Source organism: Macaca thibetana, chromosome 8, assembly GCF_024542745.1.
Source record: "Macaca thibetana thibetana isolate TM-01 chromosome 8, ASM2454274v1, whole genome shotgun sequence".
Lineage (NCBI taxonomy): Eukaryota > Metazoa > Chordata > Mammalia > Primates > Cercopithecidae > Macaca > Macaca thibetana.
The window spans coordinates 83,211,780-83,224,294 of record NC_065585.1 but is presented as its reverse complement, the minus strand read 5'-3'; the positions used below and the strand labels follow the sequence as shown (position 1 = coordinate 83,224,294).

The following is a 12,515-nucleotide window of genomic DNA, read 5'->3' as shown; positions in this document are numbered from 1 at the left end:
AAATAGTTTATATTATATTTCTAACCTAGAAATGAATTTCTAGGACTATATTAGTTCCCAAAACACTATTTTTATTGGAATTTTAATGTCTTTTTCAATATCCAGATCATCCTATATATGATGATAAAGAATAGGATTTAAATGAAGAAGGGGTCTTTGAGAGAGGACATATTCTATGCATGACTGTCAAGAGCACAGATTCTGGGACATATCATTTAAGCATCCTGAACTATGCAAATTTCTTTACAGTCTATAAAGCCCCTGCTTATTAGGGAAAATGTGCTCAGAATGTACACAGTATCATCTGCTCTCACAGGGGAGTAAAACAAAGGTATTTTTAAAAGTCAGAGACATTTTAATTCCCTGTTCAAGATTCCTACAAGAGACTGCTACATCTAAAGCTGAATTTAATTTTATTTAATTAATGTTAATTGTGTCCTAAGATAATCATATACTGAGAATAAAATAAGAGTTACAAAAAATGCAACTAAAAGGTATTCGCCCCACTCAAATGGAGCTCAATGTTTTGGAAAACAACTTAGCTTTTTCTAAGTAACCTTTTTGGCTCTTAATTGAATAAAATGTTAATTGCTATTTTTAGTTATTAAGGGAGTTCCCCAAATGAACAATAAATGTCAGTTTGGGTGAATATTACATAAATCTATGAGTCATCATAAAGCATTTTTAAGCCTGGGCTTTCCAAGGCTTCTGCTGTGCAGGGTCTGGGGCTGCTTGGGAGGAGTTCCCAGTTCTGAGCTCTGTGCCATCCAGGCAGCAGTTAAGAGAAACTGGTGGCTTGAGGAGGAACCAGAGGTGGCCTGGAGTTCTCACAAGCACCGCATGGCTGAGCATGTGCTACCTGGAGAATAGATGTGCCTCACCTGAATGACAGGTGATGAATGGGTAACCAAATGGGTTGTGTCCCTGAGATTTTCATGGGATTAGAGAACACCTCTAGTCCTTTAGACACATTTATCTTTCTGGTCTGTAAACACAGATTCTCTGTGCAGTAGACTCTGGGCGTTCATGCACTGTCACTGGTGATTTTAACTATTCACACCTGATCGTGAGTGTCCAAGGAATGCGACAACAGTTCCTCGGTGCTCACCATAGGCCAGGTGATGATGAGACTGCCTCATTTGACGTCTACAACATGCCATAAGAGAGGCTCGATTGGTGTTGTATTTTATAGAAAGGCAATTGAGCCACAGAGGGGTCACAAAGTAAACAGCAGAGCAGGAATTTCATTTCAGCCAGACTGGACCCAGTGTTCATGCTCTTAACCAGACCAGAGACTACCTCTTCATTAATGTTATTACATCATGTGCTATTGTTAGGCCATAAAAATGTAATATTACTACCATATATTGGATAACTGTGCCAAGTCTTTCATCTAATGCTCACTGATACTAGTAACAACCCCATACTTGAGGCACTATTTGCCATTTTTCAGATGAGAGATTTGAAGCTCAGAGATTCAGGGGCATGCATACATCACACAGCTAACAAGCAGTGCATCCAGGACTCTAACCTAGGATTGCTGGTTTCCAAAGCCTGTGCTTTAAAGCATAATTTCTCATTTTGTTGCGTTGTAAATTAGAAGGCAGCTGTGCAGGAGCAAACCAGTTAGCCTGAAGAGGAATGCCCAGCATCTGCAACTCACTGCGGCTTTGTTGTTGTTCAATTATTTCTCACCAACGTTAAAGTAACTCTCAAGAAGTAATAAACCTTGCTCTTTGGGAAAATAGCTCTAGAAAGAGATCTAACAGCCAATGTGAATCTGAAAGAGTCATTTAAATCTATCACTTCTTACACATGAATATACTTTGTGAGGGCTATTCATGGAGCTGGTATCCTGGGTTGTATCTTTTATAAATTTCAAGGCTCTACTTCTGGGGCAACAACAGGTTCCATCTTGCATGACAACTCTGATCAGTTGCTAGTAGTCACCTAGAACACTGTTGAGAAGTACTTAGAGGTTCAGCCTCAGCTTATTCAGAAAGGTTGTTGGGGTCAGTTAGCACCTTTCCCATGGGCTCTGGAAGAAAAAATGACTGCACATGTGTGGCATATTTTAATCACTGTTGGTGGCACTTACTAAAATGTGAGCAAAATAGATGTTCCATAATATTCACATAACAATTTATAAACATATTTTTGGGGAACAACATTATTATTTATATTTGCTGATTCCATTTTTTTTCCCTTCAACTCTAAAAAGCCAGTCCTCATAAAGGAATATAGTTCAGTCCTAATGAAACTACTTGGAGACTGTTATCAGTTCACTAGGGCTGCCGCAAGCAAATACCACAGACGGAGTGGCTTAAACAACAGAAGTATATTTTCTCATAGTTCTGGAGGCTGAAAGTCCAAAATTAAGGTGTGGGCAGGCTTGGTTTCTCCTGAGGCCTCTCTTCTTGGCTCTTAGGTGCCCACCTTCTTGTTGAGCCCTCACACGTCCTTTTCTCATCCCTAGTGATATGGTTTGGCTGCATCCCCACCCAAATCCCAACTTGAATTATAGTCCCCATAATCCCCATGTGTCATGGGAGGGACCTGGTGGAGATAACTGAATCATGGCGGTGGTTTCCCCCATCCTGTTCTCATGATAGTGAGTTAGTTCTCATGAGAGCTGATGGCTTTATAAGGGGCTTCCGCCTTTGCTTGGTACTCATTCTCTCTCCTGCTGCCCTATGAAGAGGTGCCTTCCACCATGATTGTAAGTTTCCTGAGACCTCCCCAGTCATGTGGAACTGTGTGTCAATTAAACCTGTTTTTCGTATAAATTACCTAGTGTATCTTCATAGCAGTGTGAGAACAGACTAACACATCTAGTGTCTCTTCCTCTTCTTATTAGGGCATCAGTTATATTGGGTCAGGGCCTCATCCTTATGACCTCATTTAATCTTAACGATCTCCTTAAAGGCCCTATCACCAAATACAGTCACACTGGGGGTTAGGGCTTCAACATATGAATTTTGGGGGAACACAGTTCAGTCCATAGTAGAGACATACCACAATTTTACTTCACAAAACTTCCAGCCTCAGCCTTAGGCATTCGACTACCCAGCAGCATGGTTTGCTAACTAGACAACAGCTAAGTCTTTACTGAGCCCGATATTCATCACCTTTTTCTCTGAATCTGAGCTCTCAATGTGGCTAAACAAACTGGTCTTTCACCTCCCTCCCTACCATGTCCACCCCTGTCCCTTCCACTCCAGAATTCTGCTTCTCTATTTCTGAACCACAGCACCTGAGATGGATGCCATCCTGCTTCTGCGTAAGCTACAATAGTACTTGCCATAAAACTTATATTTGCTTTCCTCTTTTTTTTTTTTTTTTTTTTTTTTTTGGACACAGTCTCGTTCTGTTGCCCAGGCTGGAGTGCAGTGGCATGATCTCGGCTCACTGCAATCTCTGCTTCCTGGGTTCAAGCGATTCTCCTACCTCAGCCTCCCGAGTAGCTGGAATTACAGGAACGTGCCACCATACCCAGCTAATTTTTTGTCTTTTTGGTAGAGACGGGGTTTCAGCATGTGGGCCAAGTTGGGCTTCAACTCCTGACCTCAAATGATCTGCCTGCCTTGGCCTCCCAGGGTGCTGGGATTACAGGCATGAGCCACCACACCGAGCCCCAAACTTATTCTTTATACTATGAATTTGTTTCTAGAAAATAGTTACTGGATTCCCCCATTAGAACCATGGAATCACAAACCAAAGACCATAAAGAACTTTAAAAAATCTTCCTAAAAGGGAAACTATGTGAATTTTATCCCTTTATGACAATAAAATAAAACTAGAAACTCAGTTTTAAAATTTGAAGCAGGCTGAGTGCAGTGGCTTATATCTGTAATCTCAGCATTTTGGGACGCCAAGGTAAGAGGGTCACTTGAAGCCAGGAATTCAAGACCAGCCTGGGCAATATAGTGAGACCCCATCTCTATAAAAACATTTAAAAATTAGCTGGGTATGTAGATGCACACATGTAGTCCTAGCTACTTGGGAGGAGAATTGCTTGAGCCCAGGAGTTGGAAGCTGTAGTGAGCTAGGATTGCACCATTGCATGCCAACCTAGGCAAGAGAGCAAGATCCTGTCAATCAATCAATCAATGTTGAAGCAACTACAACAGATTGGAAAACATATGCTCAATCACACACAGACACATATACATATAGATCATTTAAAGTCAACATGGAAACCAGGGCAGAAATGCAGTCTTTTTTGAAAATAACTCAGGTAAAAATACCATATATTACACTGTAGGGAATACATTCAAAGCTGTAACTATAGGTCAGTGCATAGCCTTAAATGCTTTTATTAATAAGAAAGAATGAAAATAAATTTACTAAGGAATTCCAATCAAAATATTTAAAAGAAAAATAAAACAAAACAAAAAAGAACAGGAGAAGGAAGAGAAAATATAAATTCAGGAATTACAATTCTATCACATGTAAGAAAGAGAAAGAAAGAACATGTAAATTCCATTCAATGGGAATAAGAATTTAACAAAGATACTAAGAAAGTAAAATACATTCTAAGAAATAAAGTAGTTCATGGAAAATCAGGTATATTCCACCTATGTGAAAATTTAGAAGACAAAATGTTACCTCCAACAAAATTATTGACTCCGTAAGTTATTTTCTTTCTTGCTTAATACTTTTTATGTCTTATAATATTTTGCATATTAATTTTATCAAATACTTTTTCTTTTGGCAGAAACTATGGTTTCTAGAAATTAGTGCTAGGATGTCCACTATTCTGAAGCATTGCTCTAGAAGGCCCGTAGGTTCTATGATGCATAAGGATGTTAATGGAATCAAAGTATCAGGTGAACACATAAGTGCCAATAGAATGGACTCATCTTAGTGACATGTCAGCAGCAAATTAGCATATTGCCCACATGTGGATTGTACAGCTCCATTTAAAAAAATCTTGTTGGCAGAAAGTGGATAGTCACTTTTTTCATGGTTATCTCTCTTTTGATGGAAGTATCCTTGAAAATATTACTAAAGTAGTTCCTCTTATTCTTACATAGAAACCACTCTGACTGTCCTTATTTGTTCTTTAGTGTAAATTAGATGCATATTATAATCTGAATTTGTTTTCTGTAGCTGAAGATACGCAGCACGTGCTGTTTAGTCTTCAAAATAGATTTACTTTTGTATAGTTATTGTTAACCCAGGCTAACTCCACTTTTCAAGGAGAAAATTGGAGTCTTAAAGATAAAATTTAATGCTCCTCATTTTAAAGATAGATAAATATATCAATTCATTGAAAACACACACACACACACACACACACACACACACACACACACGCTGGAGCCCCATATGTGTGCCTGTACTTGGGTTAAGCTAAAAAAATATGAAGTTCGATATGAACCATGGCCTATTCCTGAAGAGCTGAGACAGCAGTTATCATTGTCTTGTCACTCTGGTGTGTTACCATTTTTACCAGCTCTTGTGTTACCACTTTTACCATCATCCGTGTTGATATCATTTTGCCATGCAAAGTCACCTCCATTTTACAGGAGCAAATGATGCTCAGGGATATAACTTTCTAATACACTGATAACACCTGCTAGACTGTTCAGTTATGCCTACACAGTAGGGTTATAGTCAGTAACACATCATTCAACAGGAAAGACCAGAAAAATCAGAACACTATTTATAAATAGTTATCCAAATACACATGTGGATATACACACACAGAAATATACCTTCACACATACAAATAAGGGCTCAGATGTAGTTTTCAAAAACAATGAACAGATTTCAAAAATCTAGGTTTTTTTTTGGGCCCCTCGTTTAAGCCCAGGAATTCCAGTTCTGCGAAGCATCAACAGAAGACTTTTGTCAGTACCCACTTCCCATCAAGTTCGGGCTGCAGAGAACCACCTAGAAGTCAGAAGCTCACCTTGCTGCCACAGCGTGAACTGGCTCCAGTCCCCTTTTTCCCTCAGGTTTTCGTCCTCAGGCAGGAAGAGACCTTTGGCTTTATCCATCACTGCAAGGCCTTCATCTCGGATTAACTTCCAGTTTCTTTCTAAAGACTAGAGGGAAGATTCTGTCTTTACTAGACTGAAAATGGGCCTGGTGGAGCACCTCATAATGATTCTTGCTTTTTTGAGGTTTGTTTCAGAAAGGAATTAATGTTTTGCCTTATCCATTTTGCTTATATTTCATTTTCCTCTGGGACTTCTTGTCATAGGTCTAAAAAAACCAAGTCTCATGATTTTTCCAAACCAAATGTTTTTGCAACATAACAATTTCAATAACTCCTAGAAACTCCAGAGAATAACCCTCTCCACAATTTAAGTTTTGCCTAAAGACTTTTTTTGAAACCACAACCTAAGAAGAGTGCTGATCTTGTTGATCAGATTACATCAGTACATGGTAATAAGTTCCATGTGACACTCCAGCCTCCAAACTGGAACACAAATTACAGACTTAATTTCACCTTTCAACAGAGTTCCTTACAAAGATGCCATTAAAGATGGTCAATATTAGTTCCACATTCAATGGTATCAGAAAAGTATCCACTGGAGGATTTGATATATAAAATTAACAGCAAACCAAAACAAATAAATGCACTAGTGTTTAGAATTCAGACAAACAAAAATATTTCCTTGACTTCTCATTTATGAGGGAGCCTTAGCCCCTGCCAGAAAGGGAGCTTAGGACCAGTAGAGACTAGGAGTGACGGGGCAGGTGACGGTAGATCCTGTGGAAGATCCTCTGGGCAATCTGCACTATCACACTGGGTGTTGATTAGGAGTGGGAGGTGGGGGATGGTAGGATGAATAGGGGAGAAGGAAAAGGTGAGGATCTGAGCAGTAAACTAAGATGGATTTCCATCAGGAGACAAGCATAAAAACAGCTTTCCTACTTTAGGAAAGAGACAAAGCTGTACAGATACACCAGAATTTTGAAATGTTGATAATTTCAATCATTTCTATGTTCTATGAGAGGTGGATGAAATAGTTGAGTATATGGATTCATAGGCACGGAGGAACGTGTTAGCTGATTTCAACAAGAACCAGGGGCAGATCTATTTTCAGTGACTCAAGAGCATGGGACTAGAACTAATAAGTTACAAACCAAAAAACAGATTTTGATGCAAAAATGCAAACAAGTAGCATACTCTGAAGATTGACGGAGTTTCTTTGTAAATCACGGTTCTCTATCTTTTGAATTAGTCAAGCAAAATGATCAATTATTGGTTAGAACAAAGCACAAGATAATGTGTAGAGTGTCTTTTTACCAAGCCCTGCTTTATAAACTCATGATTCCACATAAGAAGGCAATGTGGAATCAGGATGGCTGCAGAGCCAGAGGGCTGTGATACAGACAGAGATTTGTGTGGAAACATGGTGCCAGCCCCAGCCAAACAAGGGAATACTTTTTATATCATGTGAAAACATTAGTTATTAAAATATTCTAGGGCAAGAAAGAAATTTTGGTTGATTTTATAATTTTATGACATGTATGCATTAATTTGTGTTAATATTGTTAACGAAAGACCAATGAGATTTGTGGAGGCCAAAGGAGAACTTTATTTTTCAAAAGCACTCTGCAGATTGCGAAGATGCAGCTTTGGAAAGTGCACTCCCAGGAAGGGTAGGGGAGAGGGAGATGTCAAAAGCCAAAATTGCAGGGCAGGGCAGGTGAGGCGTGTTGGGAGCAAGGAAGAATATTGGCTGGATGGCCTTTAAGCCCCAGATCACCAGTCTCTGGTGGTTAATTGGCTGGTTCTAGGTGGTTGGTTGGCTGGTTGGTGTAGGTGGTCTTGTTGGTGGTCAGATGGAGGAATTTCCAGTTGTAGTTGTTTCCAAAAACTGTTGACTTGGTTGCAGAAAAACAGCTTCTGCAAAACTGTCCAAGGACACAGAGAGCAGGAATGCTTCCTCACCCTGACATGGCCTCTTGGTTCTGTTTTTAACTTTTGAGCCAAAAGGAGTTCATCTTGTTTGCCAACTGGAGACATAGTTTGACCACATCTACACCTGCTACTACCATTGCCCAGCTTGGCGTGTCCTGGTCATTATCCATGTTTAGGGCTCTGTCCACCAACTAGGTTCCATATTACTCCATCCCAAATAGGCAGGTCGTGAAGAACAGGGCAAAGATCGTATTTCAATAAAGAGACATTCAAAAGCCCTTACTTTGTCAGGTCCACAGATTGAAAGCATACAACCATTTTGTAAAAAACCCCCAAGACCATGGAAAAGAAAAAAAATGCATCCTAGGATTTTGCTGTATGTTCACATCTTCCCAAATGCACCTCAATTGCCAACACTCACTCTGGATATTGTCACTTGTTCAAGTTGCTAGATAAATCTGTTAGATTCTTGTTAAATTGTCACACAGACAAGGGGAGAATTGCTTCTCTAACACATAAAATTACTTTTCAAATGAGGTTATTGGTGCCTTATAAGGACAACCTATTCTTTTATTCCCTTCTGGTATTTTAGAAGATTCTTTTATTTCTTTAGAAAGCTGATTGAGGGGCATGGTTGGAAACAGCTGATCTTTTGTTACTAAAATAGGGCACAAAGCCCTAGGGAAAAATGTTAAAGTGATTGCATCACTCAATATAATTTAACATTTTTTACTTAAGAATAGACTATCTTTTATATATGAAACGTTGCCCTTCCTGCCCCTTCACCCCCAGTCTCCCTTGGGAAGTGTTGCCAAGGTACTTTTTGTGAATAGTATAATTTTTTCAAAAATGTTTTGGCTTTTCCTTGTTATATGTGGCGCACATGTGCTGGATGACAGACTCGGGCTCAAAAGGGGTAAACGGGTGCAGAAGGGTCTCTCTGAACACATGCCCTAATATGCCACCAGACATGCTCAGTCCTAACTAGTACTACTAACTCAGTACTAGCTAGTCCATTTTTATTATAAAACAGTCACTTATTTTCTCTTTTGAGTTCAATACTTTCTTACAGAATTTTACATTGGGAAGGACCCATACTGTTAATCAAGCTGAAACTTCCTCAGTTGAGGGAAGATGAAATGGTTCCTTGTGTGGTTAATGAGCCTAAATCCCACAGTCTGGTGGTCAGAACCGGTGCTGCCAAAACCCCCCCGTACTATCTCCTCCTCAATTATTAGAGAAGGTCACATTTAGGCATAGGGATTTCAGGCTGCAGCGGACTCAAGGGGCCCTGCTCCCCTCAAGCATAAGAGCAATTGCGAGGTACCCCAGCCTCCTGGTCTCAGAGATTTACTGGGTACCTGTGACTATGGGTGCTGGTAGGGAGCACTTGCAAGGTGCTTAGAGAGCAACATGCTCCTCGGTGAGCGACATGCAGAGGGCAATGCCTCCAAGACACTTCAACATCTTTGACAAGTGGGGAAAACCGAGGCAACCAAAAGATCCCACCAGTTGAACTTGATGACATCTGCTTGAAGGTGTTTAGAAAGACATAACAGGGACTTTTACGGGCACTGGAGAGAAATCTGGGATGGGATCTAAGAATGTTGTTTTTAAGCACAACCAAGGAATCACATAATATAATATTCACATGGTTAGAGAAAATTAAAGATCAAACTTAATTACACTCGGCGTGTGTGTATGTCTGTTCAGGACAAAAGCAAAATACCATAAACTGGGTAGCTTATAAATAACAGAAATTTATTTCCCACAGTTCTGGAGTGTAAGTCCAAACTCAAGATGCTGGCAGATTCAATTCTGGTGAGGGCCACTTTCTGGTTCATAGATGGTACCTTCTAGCTGCCTCCACAAATGGTAGATGGGACAACCAGACTCTCTGGGGACTCTTTTATAAGGGCACTCATCTCATTCATGAAGGCTTTGCCCTTAAGGCATAAGAGTCACCAAAAGCCCCACCTCTTAATACTGTCACCTTGGGGTTAAATTTCAATAGATGCATTTGGGGGAGACACAAACATTCAGACTATATCAGTGTATGTGTGTGTAGGAGGGAGGGAGAGGGAGAGAGAATATTAATTTTCTCTACAGTAATACCACCCAATTGTCTTCAATGGCAAAGAATTCAGCTTTTAGGAAATTCCAACAGAAAACTTGAAACTTGAAAACCAATGGCTACATTTTTAAAGGCCTCTTCTGAAATATTACTCCCTTGACTCTAAACCCATCTATTTCAGAAAACTGAAAGAGAAACTAATCGCATTGGTATTTGAGTTGGTTGCCCAAAAGACAACAGCTTCTAATTCCCCATTTTTTCTTGTGGCAAAGGAGACTAGAAAGCAGAGGTTTGATTCTTTCTACACTGGCACATGGCTTCACATAGCCATCTCAGCATGTGCCTCACAAGTTACACCTTAGCTATATTTTTCACTCTAGGCATCTATAAATGGACTTCCCAATTCTGACCTCATGAATCCCACATCATGCCCCAGCTATCCTGAATCCCAGACCTGCATCCAGTTAAGACCAGTTTCCTCCTCTCCCCAGACAGCCTGCTCATACCACCTGGATGCTATACTTTTCTCTGTAACATCAAATTAAATTAAGTCCTATTTGTGAAATCTTCTCTTAAAATTGACTTCCTGCAGAAAGTCTTTCTCTTGAGAAGCGAACTAAAGCCTAACTTATTTTTATTTATTTTTCTTACTAATGTTTTTGTTCAATTAAAAAATACACATTTTTTAAAGTCAAATATTATTACAGGTCTTATAATGAGAATTGCAGTCTCTTTCCCAATTCTTCCCCAATCCTCAGTCTAACTCCCAGCTAATTATTTAAAATATTTATTCTGCTATTAACCTGCTTATATCTAAATAGCGTGTTATATTGCTATTCTTGATTTATTAATTTGAGGCATTATCACTCATCTATTATAGAAGGTTAACAATTAAACAATTTAATGTCTTCATTCTCTATCCTTGTAATACAGTTAATTTCGCAAATCTTTCATATCAGTGCAAATTCACATTCAGGTTTTATAATATTATGACAATCAGGTATCACTCACACTTGACTAGAGTTGTAATGATTACACTTCATGTCACATGCAGCATTTTTTTCCTGCCCCCTTTTCATTGGCTTTATTTTGTAATGCACTTCATACTATTTTTTCACTAACTCTGAAAGAGTGCTATAAAATCCCCTGATGCTTTTATTCTACCTTTTGCCAAAAACATTATAAATTGATTACTTTCTTGCTTTTTCTCTTTTTCTGAAGATAACCCTCCCACAGCCATTTGCCTTGCTCTGATCTGGATCAGCTGCTGTCTGAATTTGCTAGACAATCATGGCCATGGCACTCCCCTTGGCTTCTGCCTGGTACTGGGCTTCCTAATTACTGGATTCTAGTTGTTCCTGAGGAAGGACACAGCGCAGGTAAAATTGAATTCTGAAAGTGTCTCAAGCTCTTATACCTGATTGAAGGTTTGAGTATGTATGGTTAGGTATTTAGGTCGTAAATTTATTTAGTTAGTAAATAATGCTGTTTTATACTTTTTTTCTTGTTATCTAGTGTGATACTATTTTACTTTAAAAATATATAGTTGACAGAGATTGAATATATTCAAAGCAAATAAGGCAAAGGGCAAAGTATATCAATGAGTTGATATACATTGCGTAATATCAGATCAACACATTCAGCACCACCCATGCTGTACATAAGAGCCCCAGAACTTGTTCATCTTATAACTGAAAGTTTGTACTCTTTGACCAACATGTCCCCATTTCTCCCACTCCCCACTCCCCACCCCCAGGCAACCACTGCTCTACTCTCTGCTTCTATGAGTTTGACTTTTTTAGATGCCACATATAAGTGATATCATACAGTATTTGTCTTTCTATATCTGGTTTACTTCACTTAGCATAATGTCCTCCAGACTCATTCATGTTGTTGCACGTGGCAGGATATCCTTCTTTTTAAAGGCGGAGTAATATCCCATTGTGTTTATATACTACAGTTTTTCTTCATTCACCTGTTGATAGACATTTAGGTTGTTTCCATATCTTGGCTATAGTAAATAATGCTGTAATAAACACTGGGGTACAGATACCTTTTTGAGTTACTGATTTCATTTCCATTAGATATATAATTAGAAGTAGGACTGCTGAATTGTATAGTAATTCTATTTTTAATTTTTTGAGGAACCTCCACATGGTTTTCCATCATGGCTGCACCAATTTACATTTCCACCAACAGTGTACATGTGTTCCCTTTTCTCTGCATCCTCATCAACACTTGTTACCTCATTTTTTTCATAATAGCCATCCTAACAGGTATGAGGTGATATCTCATTGTCCTTTTGATTTGCATTTCTCTTATGAATAGTGATGTTGAGCACATTTTCATGTACCTGTTGGCCATTTGTAGGTCTTTGAAAAAATGTCTACTTAGATCCTTTGCCAATTTTTAAATTGGGTTATTCAGTTTTTTGCTATTGAGTTGCATTAGTTCCTTATATATTTGGTTATTAACCCCTTATCATATATATGGTTTGCAAATACTTTCTCCTGTTCCATAGATTGCTTTTCATTTTGTTGTTTCTTTTGTTGTGCAGAA

The 12,515-nt window shown here is 39.0% G+C and overlaps 1 protein-coding gene across 16 annotated transcripts in view; it reads right to left on the bottom strand.

The window, feature by feature from the left end:
- ASPH (aspartate beta-hydroxylase) overlaps positions 1-12,515 on the bottom strand; it is a 222,165-nt gene that overhangs the window by 19,493 nt on the left and 190,157 nt on the right. For all 16 annotated transcript variants that reach the window (XM_050801980.1, XM_050801985.1, XM_050801981.1 and 13 more), the window contains one exon: positions 5,918-6,053. In XM_050801980.1, the coding sequence (XP_050657937.1) occupies positions 5,918-6,053 (136 nt within the window). The remainder of the gene's footprint in view (positions 1-5,917; positions 6,054-12,515) is intronic.